We start from the raw sequence: 23,403 nt of genomic DNA, 5'->3' as shown, positions 1-23,403 counted from the left end.
CACAATTATTTTTAAAGAAGGAATTCTAAACAGGTAGCAACTGTAATGCCCATTACAGCATATTACAAAGAGTGCACATTCATCAGCAAATACTTTTTTTGGTTTCAGGGTTTTGAAAATTGAGGTGCACATTAGATTCAGTAGCACATTAGACTTGTGTAAATATTGGTATTTCTGTGTAATCCACCTAGAGATGATATAGAGAGGGATATAATATTTTAATAATTTAATAAAATATGCAGGAAAGAGGGGACACTGATGGAAGAGATTTTAATTTTTTTATCGTGTCAGAAGCGACTTGAGAACATACTTCAAGTCGCTTCTGGCGTGAGAGAATTGGCCATCTACAAAGACGTTGCCCAGGGGGCACATGGATGTTATAGCTAGGAGGCTTTTCTCATGTCCCTACAAGCTAGAGTTATTAGACGGGAGCTCACCTCGTTGCTCAGGTCAGCAACCTAACCTTCAGGTCAGCTGGCACAAGTGTTGAACCCATTGCGCTACCACGACTCCTATGGAAGAGATAAGACGCTAGTATGTTCATGTAAGGGAGCTTTGTGTTGTGTGAAGAGTAGCAGAATGTGTGGAGTTTCTCCAGAAATATGATAACAAAAGAGTTCGCAGACATTTGGAGAGAGTTCACAGGTAGAAGTCTCTTGTTCTCCGAACTTGCAACAGTGGGCAGGTTGCAGCTAACACATTGTGTCTTCTCATGGATTCAGTTTATCCCGTTTATGAACAGCTGAATAGGGCTGAAATTGTTAATGTATCTGTAAAGGCCCTTTGTCTTACTATGGATTTTTCCATGCTTATCATTTCATATTGTTGGGGAAGATCAATAGTATAGTTAGCTTTCAAATGGGATTCAAATAATTAAATTTAGTCGCAAAATTCATTACTTATTATTAATTAATATTGGAAATAATTTCCTCTTCCCGAGGTGATCTTAACCTGTTTATCTGTTTAATTCCTCAAAGATTTAGTGATATCGAGCTTTCTGAGGATGAAGGAATACCAACAGAAGAATTTCTGCGATCTTGTTATGAAATAGTTCCGGTCCTGGGTATGTGTGCTTTCCTATTAGAATTTGTTATAGAGGGGAATTGCCTCTTTGGATAAATCTTCTTCAATATTCAAGCTTTGTTATGTTATGTGGATGATGTTGTGCGTTGTTTGGAAAATCTTACCCTCAGACTGACCCGTGAGTTCATATGTAATGCCAAGTCAGGTTGTGATGTCTTAAATTCTTCTTGCTGTATCTGAACCCATCTCTTACAAATAATGCTGAAAACCACAGTTAAATAACAATGGTAATTAATTACTGGCTTCTTTCAGCTACAGTTTATTGTTGCATATAAGCCCAGAACCAGGATTATGTCTATGTTTTCTGTAGCTGCCTACACTACAGAAGTGGTTATAACATGAGGCAGAAAAACAAATGAGAAATATGCAGGGCAATGCGACAAGTTATAGAAAACATATGTGCGAACACAGCAATAAAACAGCTAAATATTTCAAATTATTTACCTGGACAGTGCCTCAGTCAGTAATGGAATTCAAGATTTTCTGTCTTCATATTTTGCATCTTGTTTGCAAAATTACTCCATTGCTTAACTGTTAAAACACCTTCCTGAGCCATGTCCCTGGGCTATTTTTTATAATAAAATAAAATATTTTAACAAAACATGGATACTTATGCTTCCAACACAATTGACACGCATGTCAAGTTGTTACTGGAAAAACATTGCTGTGTACCATATTTCCAAACATGGGTTACAATTTTTCACAGACCTGTAGCAACTATAACATACATGAACTATGGAATATATAAATTGCATATAGACTAGTTTATGTAAAAATATGGCAGCATGATAACTGTCTGAGGGGATGCTCTAAGAAGCCTCCAAACAAACAAATCATAGCATATACTTAGAACCTGGAAAAGTTCCATTTTTTATTTACTCCTCTTATAATTCCCTACTTAGGATCCCCCTGTGGCGCAGCGGGTTAAACCGCTGAGCTGCTGAACTTGTTGACTGAAAGGTGGGTCTTTGAATCTGGGGAGCGGGGTGAGCTCCTACTGTTAGCTCCAGATTCTGCCAACCTAGCAGTTCAAAAACATCCAAATGTGAGTAGATCAATAGGTACCACTCGGGTAGGAAGGTCACAGCGCTCCATGCAGTCATGCCGGCCACATGACCTTGGAGGTGTCTACGGACAACGCTGGCTCTTTGGCTTAGAAATGGAGATAAGCACCAACCCCCAGAGTTGGACACGACTAGACTTAATGTCAGGAGAAAACCTTCACCTTTACCTTTAATCCCCTACTTCGCTTGTCCAAGTCTGGAAATGGTAGTCTTCGACAGTGGAACTCTCTCCCCGGACTGTGGTGGAGGCTCCTTCTTTGGAGGCTTTTAAGCAGAGGCTGGATGGCCATCTGTCGGGGGTGCTTTGAATGCGATTTCCTGCTTCTTAGCAGGGGGTTGGACTGGATGGCCCATGAGGTCTCTTCCAACTCTACTATTCTATGATTCTATGATTCTTTATAAAGTAACACTCTCCCACTTTAAATACATATTCTTTGGTGTTAATGTAATAGGACATTTAGATACCTCTCTTTGTATAAATCTAAGGAATGACTTGTGACGATATTTAGCCAGACCAGACCTCTGCCTTTTTATAATCAACATGGCTGTTGGCTCTCCTATAAAGTGCTTCTTTCATCCAATATTTTGTGCTCACTTTCAGTTCAGTAACAAGTCATAAAGTCTCCCATTGTCTTGTATTAGGATGTTTGAAACTAATGGTTAAACCAGACACCAAAGCATGCAAGGTCTTACGGAAAAATGTTTTCTTTTTTCTAGATAAACTTGGACCCACAGTCTTTGCTCCTGTTAAAATGGATTTTGAAGGAAACATCAAGGTAATAGCTTCAATGAAGTCATATTTAGTCATAAAGATTGAAATCAATGGCATGGATCTACAGAAGTGTTTACCCAGCCGAATCCCAAGAGTCAGTCATGAATAATTTAATGTAACATGGCTGATCAGAAACTTTGTAAGTGACAAGTTTGACTATAGGAGCCTCTTTTAGAGTTATCTGTTGAGAACAAAGCATGGAAAATAAGTCACTATGGCTGAGGGATTCTGGGAATCAAAAGACCCAAGCAAGATCTAGTTGTGTTCTGAATACAGTCATTCAGTGGTAGGAAGAAACGTGATAAAACCTGACACTCAAAAGTATACTGTTTTTTAATTCTAAGTATGTATCTTTGGTACCTCTTTCTGACTAGTAGGTTTAGGGAAAAACACTGAATGGAGGTCCACCAACCTTGAGGTTTGCCCTTCCTAGGTCACCCTGTGCATTCCTAATAGAGGATTTCATATTGTGAGATGCAAGATGTTTTCTGTACTCTGGAAAAGTAACTTGTTCAAGGGCCACACATAATCAGCATTGCATTTCTTGAAACCAGTTATTGGTTCATATTACTTGCAGATCTTGGTTCTTAATTCTGGTGACTCAGGGTCCTTCCAGACAGACATTTGTTCCCGAGGACCTCAAGTTATAGGGAGGTTTCCATAGTATAATTTCATCCTGGGACCATTCTTGCCACGGATCCTGGCAAGAATGGTCCAAATGTGGCGGGGAAAGATTCCTCTCCCTGCCACATTTATCCAAAGTATCACTTTCACATAGTAATCCTGAAAACAGCCAAACTCATATAGTATTCTAAACTGTTAATAAATCTGTATAAAGCCATGTAACTGCAGTAGCAGTTAAAATTACAGGCCAGCAGGCTTACTGAGTTAAGAGCATCTTGGAATAACTTGTTCTTTAAAGCTCATTTAAGCAAACCAAAGAGAAGAAGTAGATTTTGAGAGGCCATAGTACATGGTTGAAGCCAACACTAAAAAAGCTTTGTCTCCTATATTCATAAGATCTAGTTGCAGGCATACTATCTTTAGCCAGGGAAGGCTAAATTGATTTCATGGAATTTTTAATCAATGACAATTGCCATATTTTATTTTTGTTAATTTTATATGTCTGGTTTTAAATATGTTATTGGTATTTTAATGTTGATATTCTGTATTTTATATGTTGTGGGGCATCACTGCATGCTATTTGTAAGCTGCCCAAGTCCCTATGCGAGATGGTGACGGGGTATAAATAAAAGATGATGATGATGATGATGATAATGATTATTATTATTATTGACACAACAACATAGTATGACACAGCAAACAAGATATGCTGGATTTCATATCACAAAATCACAAGTTGAACACTTCCCAAGCGTTTAGGACTGTGTGATGTATTTTTGGATGATGCGTGCAGATCCCAGTAAGGTGGCCTTTTGCAGTTGACAGATGGTAATTTTGTCAATGTTTATTGTTTCCAAATGCCAGCTGAGATCGTTTGGCACAGCACCCAGTGTGCCAATTACCACTGGGACCACCTGTACTGGTTTCTGCCAGAGTCTTTGCAGTTCAATCTTGAGGTCCTGATACCTTGTCGTGATGGGTTGGGGGGGGGGGGGGGGGCTTAACTGTTCCAAGGATGCTGAGAGCTGTGCTGGTTTTATTTATTTCATGTCAAAAGCATTGTACATTTCAAATAATGGAAATAAAAGTAAAATTAAAAAAGAGAAAAAAAAAGAAATCACAAGCAACTAAATAGTTTTGGAAGCTGTGCTGGTAGTAGTGTAACTACCGGCAGGTCCAACCAAGCCAGAGTGGTCTCAGCTGAGCACCTAACCCATTAGCATTATGGAGAAACAAAGTGGGCTACGGAATCAAAATACAAATGAACAGCCACAGAAGCAACAGAAATATACTATGCCAGAAAACTACACTATTATTATTATTATTATTATTATTATTATTATTATTATTATTATTATTATTACAAATAAAGTCTTCATTGGCCCATCTTAGAGCCCAGGCAGAGATATTCTTCAAAATAGCATGACCACAAGCCTTTTAGGATTTTAAAAAGGTACAGCCCAGTATTTTGAATTAGGCTCAGAAATCCATTGTCAATCAGTGCAGCTAGCACAGGCCAATTGATTGTTGGGTATTAATCTTTTTTGGAGTGGGGCAAACAATAGAGCATTTGCATTAGCTCTCATCAAGGGCATCAAGAGAGCATTCCAGTAGTCTAATCTGAATGTAGCCAGGGCATGTACAGCTATGTTTTTTCTGTATATGACTACAACCCAAGGTAGTTATGCATTTCCACGGATTGTTATCTTCTCTGTCCCTTCTAGAAAATCAATCAGAAATACATAACCAGCAAAGATGACTTCCATACACTTCAGAAACTCATCCTACATGAAGTGAGCTCTGGAGACGCGCAACTTCGTAATTCTGCCACAGAGGCTCTCATGTGGCTGAAAAGGTAACTTGCCTAGTTTTTGGAGCATGAGCAAGATAGAAACTGGTACCTGATTGCGTCAGTTAGCAGAGATTAATTTTTATCCAAAACAAATAAACACTGTTGTTATTGTCGTGTGCCATCAAACTGCTTCCAATTTATGGTGATGCAAAAGTGAACCTATATAGTATCTTCCGGGACAGAGAATGCACATTCACATGAGTGTAAGACTCTCTTGGCAGAGTTTAGACTCTAACTATCACAGTCTGGGACAACTTCAGTTTTCTTACTGAGGGATTCTGGGAATTATAATCTTTTACCCCCATCTGCTCTCTGTACCAGCCTTCTAGCCTGCAGACCCCTGTGACCACTATGCTTCTTTCCCATTTTTGATCATTAATAACTGGATCAGATTTTAAAAACAGGACTGTTCTACATATAAACATACATGATAATTGAGTTGGAAATGCTCTCAAAAGTCTTATAGTCCTGCTGACTGCCAATAAAATCTGTGGCCATATTATCCATAATATAGAATTAGAAGAGACCAGAAAAATGATGTTGGATTTGCTTTCTTGTTTAAATATGTGTTTTCATGTAACTACTAAAAGTGGAAATCTCACTGTTTTAAACAGGGGCTTGAAGTTTTTGAAAGAGTTTTTGATTGAGATAAAGAATGGAGAAAAGAACATTCAGACAGCACTAAGTAAGTACAGTTTTTTTTCCTGCAAAAGTACAAAATACAGCACTAAACTGATGGTGGAGTGGAATCTTGTCTTCCCGTTTCTTTTGCTCATATACCAAACAAGATGACAATTTGTAATGAAGATATTGATTAGAAATATATCTGCATCCAGAAAAATAATGTTGATTTTACTGGTATCTGAAGCCTATGAAACTTTTAAGCAATATCACTTGTCATCCGGACGGTAACTTTCTGCTTTCCTGCATCATCATGTAGGATGTCTGTAGCTAGTGTGATTTGCAGCAGCACTCAGAATGTTTTGTTTTTTTCTCTGCTTGTAGATCATGCTTATGGCAAAACATTAAGGCAGTACCACGGCTGGGTTGTCCGAGGAGTTTTTGCGGTGAGTCACGCAGGACCGCTTTCTGGACCAAGTATTACAAAGACAAAGCAGACAACCCATTGTTTCCAAAGTCTAGATGGTTCATACCAACCTAGGTGGGAGGTGTGGTGTCCATGTCAAGTTAATGGCTTTTTGATCATGGGTGTAGTCAGTCTGCCTTTTAACACAGACTTTAGATCAGGGATGTCCAATATTTTGGCTTTCCTAGGACACATTGGAAGGAGAAGATTTGTCTTGGGCCGCATATAACATATGCTAATTCTAACAATGATCGATGAGCCAAAAAAAAATCAATGCATATTTTTGTAATATCCGCTGCCACAGAAAAGCAAAAAAAAAAAAAGTATTCACATAATAATCCTAATTATGCACTGCCGCCATTTAGAAGGTCTTTTAAAAGAATCGAACAGGTCTTTTAGCTGAACTGTTTGCACATACAGTAGAGTCTCACTTATCCAACACTCGCTTATCCAACGTTCTGGATTATCCAACGCATTTTTGTAGTCAATGTTTTCAATACATCATGATATTTTGGTGCTAAATTTGTAAATAGAGTAATTACTACATAGCATTACTGCGTATTGAACTACTTTTTCTGCCAAATTTGTTGTATAACATGATGTTTTGGTGCTTAATTTGTGAAATTATAACCTAATTTGATGTTTAATAGGCTTTTCCTTAATGCCTCCTTATTATCCAACATATTCGCTTATCCAACATTCTGCCGGCCTGTTTATGTTGGATAAGTGAGACTCTACTGTATAAGCTAATATTTGTAGACGTAGCATGCTCTGATTATTCCATCCCCATCTATTGTCATCTACAAAGTTCACTCTCGAGAATCGTGCAATTGAGTTACAAAAAAAAATCTTAATGTTTGAAGTCAGCTTACAATGTTATGTTGGGCTACATTCATAGCTGTCCTGGGCTGCAGATTGGACAAGCCTGCTTTAGAGGAACTATCCAAAATGCTGAAACTATTAAGGGGATAGTGTTCAGCATCTTGGATAATGCCTGCTCTGTGTTCCCATTGAGAATTAACTACACTGGCTCTAAGTACAGTGGGAGTAAAGGGCTTTGGGTCAACATATCTAAAGCCACTTTCATCCCCACTCTTCTTTTGCAACATCCCTTTTTCAGAGCCTAACATAGAGATGAAAAATTGTGTGAGGACCAGGAGTGACTTTCAAGACTTCCATGGTCATCACCCCACACTCACCCATCCACCCACATGCCCACACACCTCCATTTTCTTCTGCAATTCCTCCAAAGCCCCATTATCCTGTCACCTTTTTAGGGGCCTATAGAGGAAACAGACGTATTTAGAGTTAGTACATATACAGTTCTGGGCACTGGAACTATGAGTGTATTTATTTATTTATTTATTTATTTCCAATATTTCTACCCCGCCCTTCTCCCCGAGGGGACTCAGGGCGGCTTACACAACTGGTAGGATCACTACCAGTACATCATAATACAATAAAATAAGAATAAAACAGTTAAAATAATTAAATAACATAATAAAATACAATATATAAAAATTTAAAACAATGCAACACCAAATATATATACCAATCATCCATCAGACCTTGTGCAAAAGCCTTAATCTGATCCATGTCAATGCTAACTGAGTTCATTCATTAAAGGCTTGCGCGCATAGCCAGGTCTTCAGCTTCTTCCTGAACCCCAAAAGGGATGGAGCCTGCCGGATGTCACTGGGGAGGGAGTTCCACAGCTGAGGGGCCACCACCGAGAAGGCCCTGTCTCTCGTCCCCACCAGCCGTGCTTGTGAGGCCGGTGGGATCGAGAGCAGGGCCTCCCCAGATGATCTTAAGGTTCTTGTGGGCTCATAGGAGGAGATGCGTTCGGACAGGTAAATTGGACCAGAACCGTTTAGGGCTTTGTAGGTCAAAACCAGCACTTTGAATTGGGCTCGGTAGCATATTGGCAGCCAGTGGAGCTGGCTTAGTGTAGATATATTTGCGTGTGTTTTCATGAATTTGGTGGGCTTTCTGTGGGGACAAAATTACTCAAAAATAACATCAATTTTTTTAAGTGTGAAGGGATTGAGGTTATTGGGCTGGGAATTAATGACTTTGGCAGTCACAAAAAAGCACTTTGGTCATTATTAAACATTAGTACAGCAACAAATAAAATAAAAAAAATCTGTGTTGCTTTATATGTAAAAATGTCTTATACCACATAAGTTAATGATCTAATAATTGTGAAAGAAGGGGATTAAAGCTGGAGATGTCCAAAATGTCCAGGAATCACAATTTGTCTGTCCCTAGTCTAGCAGCTATGCATATTAGAAATCACTGATGAACAACACATGAAAATAGGCAGAAACACCGCACTGTGTACAGATATCTCAAGAAGTTAGCAACAATTGTTAACTGCTGTCTAGTTGACTTTAACCTCTGATGATCATATAAATAAGAAACCTCCAAGTCACCCTATTACCAATTACTCTGCTCTGGTCTTTCCAAATCATGGCTTCCCTTTTTAGTTTCCAGTTATACATATCTAACAATTTGTTTGTTTTTCACTTATCGTATGGACACATTAACAGTAAATCCAAAGCACCATGTTGACGTTGCGTCTTCTTCTTGCAGCTAGCACTGAGGGCATCCCCCACCTATGAAGGCTTTGCGTTGGCACTATCGATTGGAGAACATAAATATCAGGAAGACATTTTTTATAATAGCATGCAAAGGGACCTTGACATCTACCTACCCGCCATGGAAAAACAGCTCAGCATCTTGGATGCACTGTATGAAGAACATGGGCTGGAATCCAATGAAGTGGTGTGACCGCCAGCTCAAACAGTGCCTCTCAAATTCAGGGATTGTGTCTGTTAACATAGCTTTTTTTCCCAGAAGTCCATTCTGTTTCTGTGTGTGTTTTTCCATACTTGAGAAGGGACGCAAAACTTCATTTTTTACATGTTTTTAAATGCTTGTTTATGTTTAACTGCAAAGGTGCTATATATTCTGGCAACATGGTCTCTACCTTCAAAGCAAATACTTTTAGCCAGATATGGTGATATTTACTGTGGGCCAAGCAATCTGTAGTAGTTGATCCAACAGCTGGATAGCTACAGTTTATTACCATTGTGCTGAATTTCTCAGAGCATCTCTGTACCAGAGCTATAGAGAGTTACGTTTTTGAGGCAACAATTCCCAGGATCCTCCAGTTCAGGTGGCCACGGGCTCCGCTCCCTGGGGATTTTGGGAGTTCGGGGCCAGAATTCACATTTGCACATGTAAATATCGCTTACACATGCAGAAGTGCTATTTGAGGCACTGTTGGGGCTAGTACTCCCTTTCTCTCCACACAGCACTTAAAGTTCCCTTCCCAATTTACTGCAAAATCTTAAAGCTATCTGGTGTAGCCATTCATTCTTCAGCAGGATTGGAAAGTATGTGTCAATAAAGGCAGACACACTGAATACAGAAGCACTAAGACTTCCGAGGACCTCCCCCAAGTTCTCAGCACTGATGTCATCATTCTGCATCTTGCTATGCATTCTGCATCTGGATATACAATTCTGCCTGCTCACCTTGAAACCTTCAGGGCTTTTCCATAAACTAATATATGGTTCAGAGTAACATGTGGATATTTACACTACTCTGAGGGGACATTGAGTTGCTCTGTGATGGTCATAAAGTTCCAGATTCAGATCAACAAGTGCAGAACTCAGATTTGCAACTCAAAATCCAACCAGTATTTGAAAGTCTCATATCTTATGCAATTTAGTGGCTATCTAAGTCTTCCTCAAAAGCAAAATCTAGGGATTATTTTCACAACTACCTATATGCATCATTAACCGATTTTGTTAACGTGTTCTGAATCTAGCTGGTCTTCCCAATTAGAGGAGACTCCTTGAATCAATATAAATGTCAATTTGCCAGTCTGCAGTTGATTTAATGGGTTTACTCTATTTGCAACTAGAAGTTGGAATTAAGTCCAAATGTTGAAAGTATTGGCTGTATTCATCTGCAGTGAGTTAACTTGTAGCTTGGATTTGCTCTGACCTCTTGTTTATCCATTGATAATACATATAGATTAGCAAGAATGCAGGGACATAATTTGCCATGTGATGTGTGGAATCATAGGCAGTAGGAGAATGTGCCTGTCTGTCCCAGAATAATCCAGTGAAGATTATCCTAAACTCTCTGAAGTGAAATTGGTTTGCAATCAATAGAAATAATTTTCAAGTTGAAAGGCTCCAAGATTGTAGCATTTATCATATTAGTGGAGATTTGACTATATCCTTTATCATTGACTTTGCTGGTGGAAACAGATGAGAGCTGTTTTATGTGCTTGTAGACCTTGTCTGAAACCCATACAGTCCTTTGCCTTATAGCGTCTATACCACTCTCCACATTTGATTATGAAAGACTGAATTGAGAACTATGACCCACTGTAGCTGGAAGTCTTCAAGCGTGATTAAATATCACCGGGCTGCCTCTTCCTACTATTTAAAAGTATAGAAGGTGTGTTTAACTAACCTTACAGATCTCAGTAAAATGACATGTCAGAATTCAGCTCTGCATGAAAGGTGAGTAACCAGTATACGAAACAGAGAGAAGTGAATCCAGAATTTGTCTTTTGCCATACTAAAGTTGTGAGGAGGACTTGTATTCAAAAGAATAGTGTCTCATCTTCAGCAGGGCTTCACACCAATATATTGACATTGCCAAAAGTGGGGTAGTCTTTGTTGCCACTTTCTTTTCCCTTGCCAAAATATTGCCATTGTACTCTTGATTTCTCCATTCTACTGGGTCTTCTGTCTGTTTTTCCTTTATTCTGTTACATTCTGACCTTTATTCTGATGGACACTTTGCTTTCTGTAAATATGGGAAATATGGAGGCTTGGGAGAACATTATTCTAGATAGGAGAATGTTGGAAGCTGTAATAAACCTTGCTGAATAATCACATGTGGCAGAGATGTGTGTCATAGCTAGGCAATGTTGTCCTTCCTTGTGGAAGGATGGTTTGCATCATCCCTAGATAGCATAGTCAGTGGTAAGGGATTAGGGCAGTGGTTCTCAACCTGTGAGCCTACAACTGCCAGAAATCCCAGCTAGTTTACCAGCTGTTAGGATTTCCGGGAGTTGAAGGCCAACATCTGGGGACCCACAGGTTGAGAACCACTGGATTAGGAGAACCTAGCTTAGCAGGGGAGTCACATTTATCCATTATTAATATATATTACTATGCGCACCAGAAGCATCCAGGTAAGCCTATAAATAGCTGTCACAGAATTATATAGATCTACCCAGTCATCTAATATATCCAGCCATGCTACTTGAATCTGTCTCGGGTTCAAACTACTGAAGATCTCAGTTAACTGGCACCTGTGGGGGTTGGTAGAGGCTGAATAAGTGTGGTTTCTGGTTGCTTGAAAGCTACTATTAAAATAAGCCTAATACTATATCCCATACTATACCATACCATAAACTCTGTATTGACTTGAAACTAATATTGAAATATAGTAATTAAAATCAAATGCGCTGCAGCAAATGCCTGTGTATCCCAGAACCATTTGATTTCCCAAATTTGGAGCGCATCGTAGACACCTGACGCTGCTAAAGCACATATTGACAGCGCGTGTTTTGTGGCCACTGCGGCAGCCAGTTGGCTTCTAACTGCACTATATGGTCAGTGTGAAAGGTCCCTCTGCCTCCGTAGCCACATGAAAGTTGATAATATCATCTGTTGAAATGCACTGGGAACTCCCAAGGTGTTGGCAGATGATGTGATTATTCTTTGTGTGACTATGGGGACATACTTGGGTGCTTCTCTGATCCCTCCCCCAACTTGCCACTGGATGGTTATTGGGGAGACTATCGCAGTGAAACAGCTTGTTGAGGTGGCTGGGAGGTTTGGTAATTTCAGGTATAGAAAGAGAATAACAGCCTCCACTACAGCTGGATAAAGAATTGGACATACATTGTACTTGTCCTTACATATATCATGAACAGTATGCCGGGAAATGTATCCTTTCCAATTAAGCATCTATAACTAAGGAATCTCAATGAGACCATATTTTGATGCCTCTTTGCTCTAGATCTTCAAAGCATTTTATAAATAAATATTGCATTAACATTCTAGTTGAGGAAATTCCCCATGTCTAACATATGTTAAGCCACACAATACTAAAACAATATTTTGAACATAAAAAGGCAAAAAAGAGTATTGAAGAAGGCACGTACAATAGTAACAATTCCATGGTTATTTTATGGCCCACAAAGACAACCTAAATAAAAAATTAAAAGTCAAAAGTTTGTGCCTGGTATTCTAAAATGGGTAGGTTAAATCAGTGCGCAGGGCCAGCATCCTATCTAGAGGGTTAAATGCCCTACTTGGAGATTTTGGGGTGACTCATATGATCCCAGCTCCAAATTTTGCTTCCAACCCCACATTAAAGTAATTTTGGACTGTTGACTACCATAATATATTGCCCATTTGAGGTGTGTCAGGGCGTTTTTTTAAAAATCCACTCTCAATTCCAATGGGCAAAATCCAAGTTGGTAGGTCAAAAGCTATTTGTTTCAGGTCAAATTGTTTGCCAAATTGAATAGTTATGTTAACTACAATTGTTTTAGGGTGGGGTAGGAAGAAGTGAAACCTCCCTATACTGCTACTCCTCCTGAGTAAGTGAAGTCTCTGTTTAATATTTATTATCTTCAACTGCTAGAACTGAAAAATGGCTATAATTTGTAACAGACATTTTCACCAACCATATTTTGTCTTATAGGTTCCCAGTCTTCATCATTTCCTTATCGCTTTCTCATTCTTCTTCTCTTTTCCTTGAGCACATTTTCATCTTTATTTTGCTCTTTGCTTTTTTTCTATGGAAATACCTGTCAAGGTATGATTATGAAAAACACTGTCACAAATGCATCTTCTTTTGTGATACTGTATGTTGGCCTGCAAGAACATTCAAACCTTTGTCAAACAAAATTATAAATTGGTGCTGAGACCTAGCACAGTGGTTCTCCACCTGGGGTCCCCAGATGTTTTTGGCCTTCAACTCCCAGAAATCCTAACAGCTGGTAAACTGGCTGGGATTTCTGGGAGTTGTAAGCCAAAAACACCCAGGAACTCCAGGTTGAGAACCACTGACCTAGCAGGTATGATTCATGGCAATATGGAACCCATTACATGGGGTTTTTAGAGGAGAAAAATCTGGAAATCATCTGATTCTGTGACTCCAAGCTCACACTTGGTAAAGTTACTATAAAAGCCAGAATCCTCAGAATAGCATGACCACTGGCATTCTGGGAGTTAAAGTATGAACAGTAACTTTTCCAAGTTCTGGTGTGAGCATTCTGTATTGTAGTACAGTGAAATGATGGGAAGTTGGGTGAATTATGTGATGCACAACTGAGGGCCCTTTCAGACAGGCCCTATATCCCAGGATCTGATCCCAGGTTTTCTATTTATTTCAGATTATCTGGCAGTGTGGACTCATATCATTCAATTCAAAGCAAAAAATCTGGGATCAGATCCTGGTATATAGTGCCTGTCTGGCAGAGCCCTAAGCAAATCTTCGTGTTTAATCTTCCAAACATAAAGAAAATACTGTTCTATTATCCAGGTGGAGGCCACAAGGAGGTGCTAGGGAGAGAAGGATAGTCCATTTTATGGGGGTGGAGGGTGGGTTTTCCTGTTATGCCCCCCACCCATATCCCCGTTGTGGAAACAACCCTTGTTTATGACATGGGAAGTGGGGCGGAGGAATAGCCAGCAAAAGCTAGGAAAATGGTTTTCCTCCTTCAACTCCCCCTTCCCTGTAAAATGGACTGTCCTCTCTCTAGCACCCTCTTGTGGCCTCCACCCGGATAATGGAACAATACCAAAAATAGAATTTTATGTCTGGCTGTTAGTGGGATCCTGGTACATCACTAATATGTGGCTTCCTTTTTAAAGTCTTGTAATGAAACAATCTCAGGGATTTGAACAGCAAGGCAAAAATCTAGCAGTTTTTGAAGTCTGTCTTCAAAGGGAAGTCAAATGTTCATGCAAATAGAATGTAGATCTTGAGAAGTGCATTTCTTTTATAAACAGTCTCTCTGTTTATAACAGTGAAAAAATCCCAAAGCAATCTGATGTGAGACTAAAAATCTATTGTTTAATCCCAGCTACAGTCAAGCCCATGGTGTCAATGAGATTTATATAAGTGGTGTCTTCCCAATCAACCATTGAATCAATGGGCCTACTCTAGTGATGAATACCAACAACATTCAGGCCCCACTGTATAAATGTTGTGGATATATTTGACTTGGAAAATGTACATATTTGTGTGGAACGTATGTAACATCTGAATATTTTTTAAATAGAGGTCCCTCACCTCTACCCCAATGTCAAAGGTGGTGTGTATTGGATTCATTTAATATTTTATATCAGTCCTTTGTTTTAAACACAATTACAAACAGACGCCCAAGAAAATAGTTGCATATCATAGTACCTTAAAATGTCAAAATGTTTAAGATGGGTGCACAAGTGGGTTACGGTCAGATATAGTCACAATCTTGATATTAAGGTATGACTTTAATTATTTATTTTATGATAGTAACAGACTTTGGAAAATTACTCCTGCTATACTATTTATTGTTTTTACTCTTCTTGCTAATTTAAACATATTGCCTGACTTTAAAATGGTAAAATATTTATTCGGTTACTGGACATGAGTATAATCCAGGGCTGATTAAAATAAAGAGGGTTTTTCATTGACCAAAGTTGTGAGTGGAGTGCAATGTACCACTATCATGATGATGGTGGTGATGAAGTAAGTAATAAAAACTCTTTTATTGTCTCTTTTATTGTGTGCACTCAAGTCATTTCTGATTTATCTAATCCTAAAGCTAAGCTATCCTAAGACAAAGCTATCACAGGCTTTTCATGGCAAGATTAATTCAGAAAATGTTTGTCTTTGTCTTCCTCAGAGGCAGAGAGAATATGATTTGTTCAAGTTCACCAGGTGGGTTTTTATGGCCAAGCAAAGATTTAACCTCTGTTCTCCAACATCATAGTCCAATGCCAAAACCATTTCAATACACTGCTTCTTCTATTTTTCTGTCATTGTGTGACTATACCTAACCATAGGAGAGCTGGTACAGAGCTTCCCTGCTAAAGTGAAGTGAAACCTGTTTTCTCAAAGAGTTCCTTATAAATGTAAGCATGCTTGTGAAAATCTGGATTGTGACTATGGATTGGAGCCAAATAGCTAGTTGCAATGAAGTTCCAATCGTATGTATTCTTATATGAAGGGAAGCGCCACTAAATATAGTTAAAGTGCTGAATAAACAAGCATATAATTCCTATTGTAGTGAAACAACATACAGATATAAGTATTTCATAGTTAACAAATGCTCCTAATTAAAAAAAAAACATATTGAAGTTTCATGATAAACCAATTTAGCTATTCATATTTCTTATGGGGAAACTTTCTTTTATTCCTGCACTATATGACCTCTAATCTTTCATACATTTCCTCAGAATAATATTTGTGGTTTTGATTATTCACAGATTTGATTGACCATAGAGTTGCATTAGAGGTCCAGCTCAAGCCTGTATCCAAGGGAGCAGTTTAGGGGTTCGAACTTCCCCTGAAAATGTTCAGGTCAAAAAAACTGGTTTACTCATGAATTTCAACTGGTTAACCAAATCCCCATGCCAAGTATATAAGAAGCAAAAATCAGAGTCCCTCCAGAACTGTAAGCACTATCTCAACCAAATTTTGATTATTCACACAGTCATTACCTACCTTTCTACCAATTTACATTGCAATAGCAGCAATAGCTGACATAGTGGAAGTCACCAAGTTGGTCTACCCACAGCCGGCAGGGACAGAGGGGGGATTTGACTTGGATTGCAGGTGGAAACTGAGGTGTCTCCCACTGGTTCATCCAAGCTCTGCCAAAGAAACCATGGCCCAGGAGCAAAGAGAAACAGCTGTGCCATTTTTAGACCTTGGCCTTTATATGAACAAGACTGTTTCTGATGACCAAATGAACACCCAGTTAGTGCAAAATCCATGGACACCATTGCCATGATATGTATTTTCTGTGGATAAGAAGAGGCACCTAAGTTTCCTACCCAAATGGTTCAGCAGATTTCCCTCTTGGCCTACTCATTTCATGTACAAAGTGCACTCTGTAAGTACTGTGTGGTGTTTGTAGGAGAAGTTGGGGGTAAAGGTGGTCATCAAAAGCTTGGTTCATGGGTTGCTAAACCATTTGTGTGATGGAAAAATGCAATAGAAGTCTTTAATAGACATAAAAAAACAGTACCATCAGAACAACTTGTGCTTTTTTGAAAACATCTTGCTAATTCACAGTGGAAAACATCAAGATGTAACCTGTCATCACGATAAAGGAAATAAGAAGAAAGCAAAAATAAGTTTCTGCCAATTGTGCAAACTGTTTTCCTTTGTGGCCAACTGAGAGTTGCTTCTGCATGAAATGAGAGGTGCTTGCATATGAACATCATGGAGTCTTTGTGGACAACAAGTTAAACATGGGCCAACAATGTGATGCGGCAGCTAAAAAATCCAATGGGGTTTTGGCATGCATAAATAGAAGTGCAGTGTCTAGATCCAGGGAAGCCATGCTAACCTTTTATTTCGTCTTGGTCAGACCACACCTGGAATACTGTGTCCAATTCTGGGCACCACAATTGAAAGGAGATGTTGACAAGCTGGCATGTGTCCAGAGGAGGGCGACTAAATGATCAAGGGTCTGGAGAACAAGCCCTATAAGGAGCGGCTTAAAGAGCTGGGCATGTTTAGGTTGCAGAAGAGAAGGCTGAAAGGAGACATGATAGCCAATTAGCCGTGTATAAATATGGAGGAGAGAGCAAGCTTGTTTTCTGCTGCCCTGGAGACTAGGATGCGGAACAATTATTTACCCCATTTATACCCCGTCCTTCTCACCTTGGACTCAAAGCGGCTCACATATATAGGCAACAATTTGATGTCATAGAAACATACATTTAACAAAATAGATATATACATTAAAATCACCCATTAAAACATATCAACAATTAAAACCATTTATTTAAAATCACATAATCCAATATCATAGTCTGAGGCTATTCCATGGCTTCAAACTACAGGAAAAGGAATTCCATCTGAACATTAGGAAGAACTTTCTAATTGTGAGAGCTTTTCAGCAGTGAAACTCACTACCCCAGAGTGTGGTGGAGGCTCCTTCTTTAGAGGCTTTTAAACAGAGGCTGGATGGTCATCTTTCGGGAGTGATTTGAATGCAATTTTCCTACTACTTTGCAGGGGGTTGGACTGGATGGCCCACGAGGTCTCTTCCAACTCTATTATTATAAAATTCTATGAAGAGTTTATTGCACAATTTCCCTCCAAAAACCCTTCCTTTCTTTTTGTAACCACCTTTTGCTTTCCCTCTGCTTCTTCCACCTTTCCCCCTTCTTACAAGAAATATATATATTAAGGAGCAAATAACAACAAAGCAAAATAACACTTTTTTCATTTCATGTGGCTCTGATTCTGAAAAAGGAAGACCATTCACAAACATTTATGCTTCATCTGAGGACATATTTGCCTTTCTTTACAACTAAAAAGATAAAAATATTGAAAATGGACAATAAAACCACCCCAATGGTTGGGGAATTCTGTAAGTTCAAGTCCAAAGAAGTAACTTTTGGAAAACTTTCCCTCAAGGTTTGCAGTCTATTGCTTCTGCAGTTTTCTCCAGAAAACTGGAATCGGAAACTGAAAATGGATATTTGCACTCCCACCATTCAGATAATTTAAAATCCTTCTGAAACAAACATCTCAAACAGTGAAGAAGCAGCAAACAAGTTTTTGCCTTTTCATAAAAATACTGGGTGTTGTTCCTTGTTATTTCACTATGGGGCAGCCTTTACCAACCTTCAGGAGAAGACTGACGATGAATAAAATATTCCTGCCTGTTATTTAAAAGTTTTTAAAAGACATAAAAGATAGAAACGATAAATGAATGTATATTTCTAGACTTCTTAAATTTTGCCTGTAACCATGTGAGAAAATTGGTGTGGAGCAATGTTTTTAGGCTTATCCATTCTGAAATGAAACTCACCTTGTCTAATCCTTGCAGTACAGCAAGTAGTCACACATCAAGAAACACAACTAGTAAGTTCAATAGGGTAAGTTATAGCCAAAGGTATCTTCAGTTTAGGAACACAGGACTGCAGAAGGATGACAAAAGGCAGAACCAGATATCCAAACGGAAATAGCTTTGATATTTGTGTGTGTTCCACCCACATTCCTGTGTAAACATCTTCAGAAGTGATTCACCTTTGAAGGCTAGTGAGGGGTATGTCTCAACTGTTAACTACATAGACCATGAAGGATTGGGTTTGTTGCTACAATTTCTCATCTTTTCCTCCAATAAAAATGAAAGAAACTGATTGCAACCAGAAACTGATCAATTGCAATAAAATGTTGTAGGAAATGTTCTTTATTGAGAATTCTAGCCAAGCCGTTTCCAAGGAGACATCACTAAATTTCATACCTCATTTTTTTTTATTTTGTCCCATTCCTCAAGCGGCCACTCAACATCTTATTTGAGGTAAGGGGTTAAGAAACCCCGCTTCATGGGATCCTTTCCCTTCTGTCTTTAGAGGAGCATCCAAATCAGCCGAAGACCGTCTTTGAAAAAAGACTGGTGCACAACCCTAGTATATAGATTAGTAATCATATTCCAAAGAAAGTATTTTTTCAGCATGCTAAAACTGTACCAGACCATGCTAGAAACGAGGACTGCAATTCACTATAGCAGTTTGGTTCTCACCTGAGTTGGGGGAACCCCTGCACACATTGTCTCTAAAGGGTGATGGGTTAGATTTGTTTTACAATAATTAAAAAATGTTTGTATAGATCACTGCTTCTTAAACTGTGACTCCTGACCTCAGGTGGGGTCCCCTTAGCTCAATGTTGTCATCCCCAAAAGTTTGGCTACAGTAAAAGTTTTCTAAACGTAACTGTTTTAGACATTTACACAACTCTGTTGAGTGGTATGTTTACAGAAGACCCTCCAGAAGATATTTCAGAAGTACTCTATAAAAAAGAAAACTGGCCCATTTTGCAAGTGGGGAAATGCTGATTTGTTATCTATAAATGCTTTGTTTTTACATCTATTTTATATACCTATATAGTCCAAGTCCCCGATGGCCCAATGGATTAAACCCTTGTGCCAGCAGGACTGCTGACCGAAAGGTCGGCAGTTTGAATCCAGGGAGCGGGGTAAGCTCCCATCTGTCAGTTCGAGCTCCCCATGCGGGGACATGAGAGAAGCCTCCTACAGGATAGTAAAACATGAAACATCTGGGCTCCCCTGGGCAACGTCCATGTAAACGGTCAATTCTCTCACACCAGAAGCAACTTGCAGTTTCTCAAGTCGTTCCTGACATTTAAAAAAATCTTTATAGTCAGGCTTATGTAAAAACTACTTGGGCCAAAAGGAGTCCTGAGTGGGAAAAGTTAAGAATCCTTGATATAGATAGTCTGGCATACTGAGATCTGTGAATGTAAGACAGAACATGCATGATTTCTTGAATCAGAAATCAAGTTTTCCTGGTAGATAATTTGAGTTTGCAGTGGTACCAAATTTGGTTGTTGCATCATTGCATACAGGCTGAAACAGATCAGGAATACGTGTAGCTGGAGATCTCTTCTTTTTTTTTTTTAACTTGGTCTTCTCTAGCACTTGGATTGTGGCTTCCTGCCAAATGTATCCCAATTAATTTAGCATCTGTTTTCAGGGTTGATATTGTCTGCCCCTACCCCATCTTCAGAGACTAGGCATGTCTCGCATATTTTCCGATAGGTCACAGTTTTCCACTTGTTTTTTTGCTTAACAGCTGGCATTCGGTCTCCTTCGTGATCCAATCTCCTTCATGCAACTGAGAAGCTATTCATCATTGTTGAGTCCTGCAGAGTGTTCACAAAGGTACCATTTCCATTCTGTCCCTGTAACTTGATACGAGGAGAGCGACCCCAGGTATAGAGCTTTCAATAACACCTTCAGTTTATCACATACCTGTGAACTTCATCAACCTTCAAACCTTTATATAGTGAAAAAAGGGATATATTTGGAACACTGTGTATCCTATTTTGATACCACTGTAGGTTTTTCTGGGCTTTCCATCCCCTGGGGTGGATTCTCTTTTTATTGTAAGTCTCTGGCTTGCCTAAATTATCAAAGGTTACAAGCTTTGGGACACTGCCACACTTCACCTCTCTAAATAAAGTGTGGAAACTTCTGATCATCTGCCTGAGTCAGGATTGTTAAATATGTGTCCTTCAGGCCTGGATTTAGCACGCAATTGAGGCAGAGCTGAGTGGGTTTCCCCTTCGGAGGGGAAGAAATCCTTCCATTCGGAAGTGCTGACAGTATGGAAAATCCTCATTAAAGGACTCCAGTGTTTCTCCAAAACTAAATCTCAAAGTGAAATGTGGGTAGTGAACTCTCAGCCATCTGATAATTTTAGAGATTGGGTCTGGGCGATGTTTTGATCTTTTTTCCAAAATATTGCATTTATTGAGAGAGAGAAATTGAGATACTTATTAGTTCAGCAGCATTTTTTGAGCATGGGAAATATACAACATTGCTAGTATTGCAGAGATTTTGATTGCTTCCACATTAGCCCAGTTTCTTAACCAATAGTCATTTCTAGTCATTCCTTCTGCAGCAACGAAATCATGTTGCATCATATCACTTCCTGGTGACACAATTCCACTGGCCGCCAAGCCATTTCTGGGAAGAATTTTGAATGCTAGTCATAACTTTTAAAGCCCTACACAATTGAGTCCAGGCTGTTGTCGAAGGCTTTCATGGCCGGAATCACTGTATGGCCATGTTCCAGAAGCATCTGAGGATGCCTGCTATAGATGTGGGTGAACCATCAGGAGAGAATGCTTCTGGAACATGGCCATACAGCCCAGAAAACTCACAGCAACCCAGTGAATCCAGACTATTTGAAAAAAAATGTCTCCCCCTATGCACATTCATAGTTGGTATATCATCAGCAGTAATAAGATCTGCCAACCGAAAGGTGACCAGTTCGAATCCCGGTCAGGGTGAGCACTCAGCTGTCAAGCCCTGCTCACTGTTTACCTAACCAGTTCGAAAACACCTAAGTTGTAAATAGAAAAATTAGGTACCACTAATTTAGCGGTGGTGTTGTTGTTGTTGTTGCTGCTGTTATTGTTTATTATTATTATTATTATTATTATTATTATTATTATTATTATTAGTAGTAGTAGTAGTAGTAGTAGTATTATATTGTATAACACAGCAAACAAGATAGATATGCTGGATTTTATATCACAAAATCACAAGTCGAACACTTCCCAAGTGTCTAGGGCTGTGTGATGTATTTTCGGATGATGCGCGCAGATCCCAGTAGGGTGACCTTTTGCAGTTGGCAGATTGTAATTTTGTCAATGTCTATTGTTTCCAAATACCGGCTGAGATCTTTTGGCATGGTACCCAATGTGCCGATCACCACCTGCACTGGTTTCTGCCAGAGTCTTTGAAGTTCAATCTTGAGGTCCTGATAGCGGCTGAGTTTTTCCTGTTGTTTTTCGTCACCTAATATGGCAACATCAATGATCCAACCCTTTTTCTTTTCCACAACTGTGATGTCTGGTGTGTTGTGTTCCAGAACTTTGCCAGTCTGGATTCGGAAGTCCCACAGTATCTTTGTGTGCTCATTTTCCAATACTTTTGCAGGTTTGTGATCCCACCAGTTCTTTACTGCTGGGAGGTGGTACTTGAGGCATAAGTACCTTATTATTATTATTATTATTATTATTATTATTATTATTATTATTATTATTATCCTCTAAATCTTCAGGGGAAGACTTTATCTGATGCTGGATCTACCCTGCCATAAAATGCAGTTTGGAAGTGCATTATATGATCAATGTTAGTCCATATAATGCAGTTTGATGCAGTTTCAAACTGTGTTATATGGTACTGTAGATGGGGACCTCCTCTCCCTAACATCCTAGAAAGAGAGCTTTCTCAGTGGCTGCTCCAAAGGTATTACATTTCCTTCCTTGTAGGTCCAGTTGACCCTATCCTTACTGTTTTGCCACCATCGGGTAAAATGCCTTTATATTTCAGTAAGTTTTTATTTCTTAGTGAGTTCCAGCAGACAAAGCTTTTAATGGGCCTGTAGTGGTTTGATTTTGTTATAAATTACCTTTAATGCTATTTCTAACCAGTTTTAGCATGTGTTTTCAAAACAGAAATGTAGTTTAATTTTTGTATGAAGAGATTGATTTTAACTTGTATTGTGCTTTTAGAAACATCAACTATTCCCTTGGATCCCATCCTGGGAATAAAATAGGTTATACTATAAATTAAATACATAAATAACGGGCTCTTCCTTGATGAGACAGGAATGCAGTCAAAGAAAGTAAGGAAGTAACATCAAAGTAATGGAGAAGGATGTACAGACAGGCATATAGAATTGTCAAAGCTCACAGAAATGGGATTCAAAATTAAATAAAGTTAAATGAAATAAATCTCTAATGTAATTTTCAGTAGAAGCACATCCCCATAAATACAGTTTGGATCAGCTGACCCTATAAGCTGCATCTCCTTTGTTGAAGAAATTGGCATAGGTCTCCTCTTTTTACTGGCTCAGTGATCACAAATGTAATCAAAACATGCCAGAAGACTTCTTGTGCCAGCCTCTTAGCACTTGGAGTGTTGCCAGACATCAATACAGAAATGAGAAAGGGATGGGAAACAAAACTTCACTGTCTGCATCTCTGAAGATACAGCCAAATGCAATGATACATTAATCTTAAGAATGAAAAAGAGCAGCAGGAGGAAGACAGTGGCAAAATAAGATCTAGAAATTTCCATATCCAGAAATCTGAAATCCAAAATATCCCAAAA

At 39.0% G+C, this 23,403-nt stretch overlaps 1 protein-coding gene across 1 annotated transcript in view; it reads left to right on the top strand.

Moving 5' to 3' along the window:
* plekha8 (pleckstrin homology domain containing A8) overlaps positions 1-11,404 on the top strand; it is a 38,652-nt gene extending 27,248 nt beyond the window's left edge. Inside the window, exons 9-14 of the mRNA XM_008112744.3 lie at positions 978-1,063; positions 2,865-2,923; positions 5,268-5,398; positions 6,010-6,080; positions 6,401-6,462; positions 9,078-11,404. Of these exons, the coding sequence (XP_008110951.1) occupies positions 978-1,063; positions 2,865-2,923; positions 5,268-5,398; positions 6,010-6,080; positions 6,401-6,462; positions 9,078-9,275 (607 nt within the window). The 3' untranslated portion in view covers positions 9,276-11,404. The remainder of the gene's footprint in view (positions 1-977; positions 1,064-2,864; positions 2,924-5,267; positions 5,399-6,009; positions 6,081-6,400; positions 6,463-9,077) is intronic.
* The last annotated feature ends 11,999 nt before the right edge of the window (positions 11,405-23,403 follow it).

This window comes from Anolis carolinensis, chromosome 6 (genome assembly GCF_035594765.1).
Source record: "Anolis carolinensis isolate JA03-04 chromosome 6, rAnoCar3.1.pri, whole genome shotgun sequence".
NCBI classification, from domain to species: Eukaryota; Metazoa; Chordata; class Lepidosauria; order Squamata; family Dactyloidae; genus Anolis; species Anolis carolinensis.
Note: the sequence above shows the minus strand (reverse complement) of the source record. Positions and strands in the feature narration are given on the sequence as shown.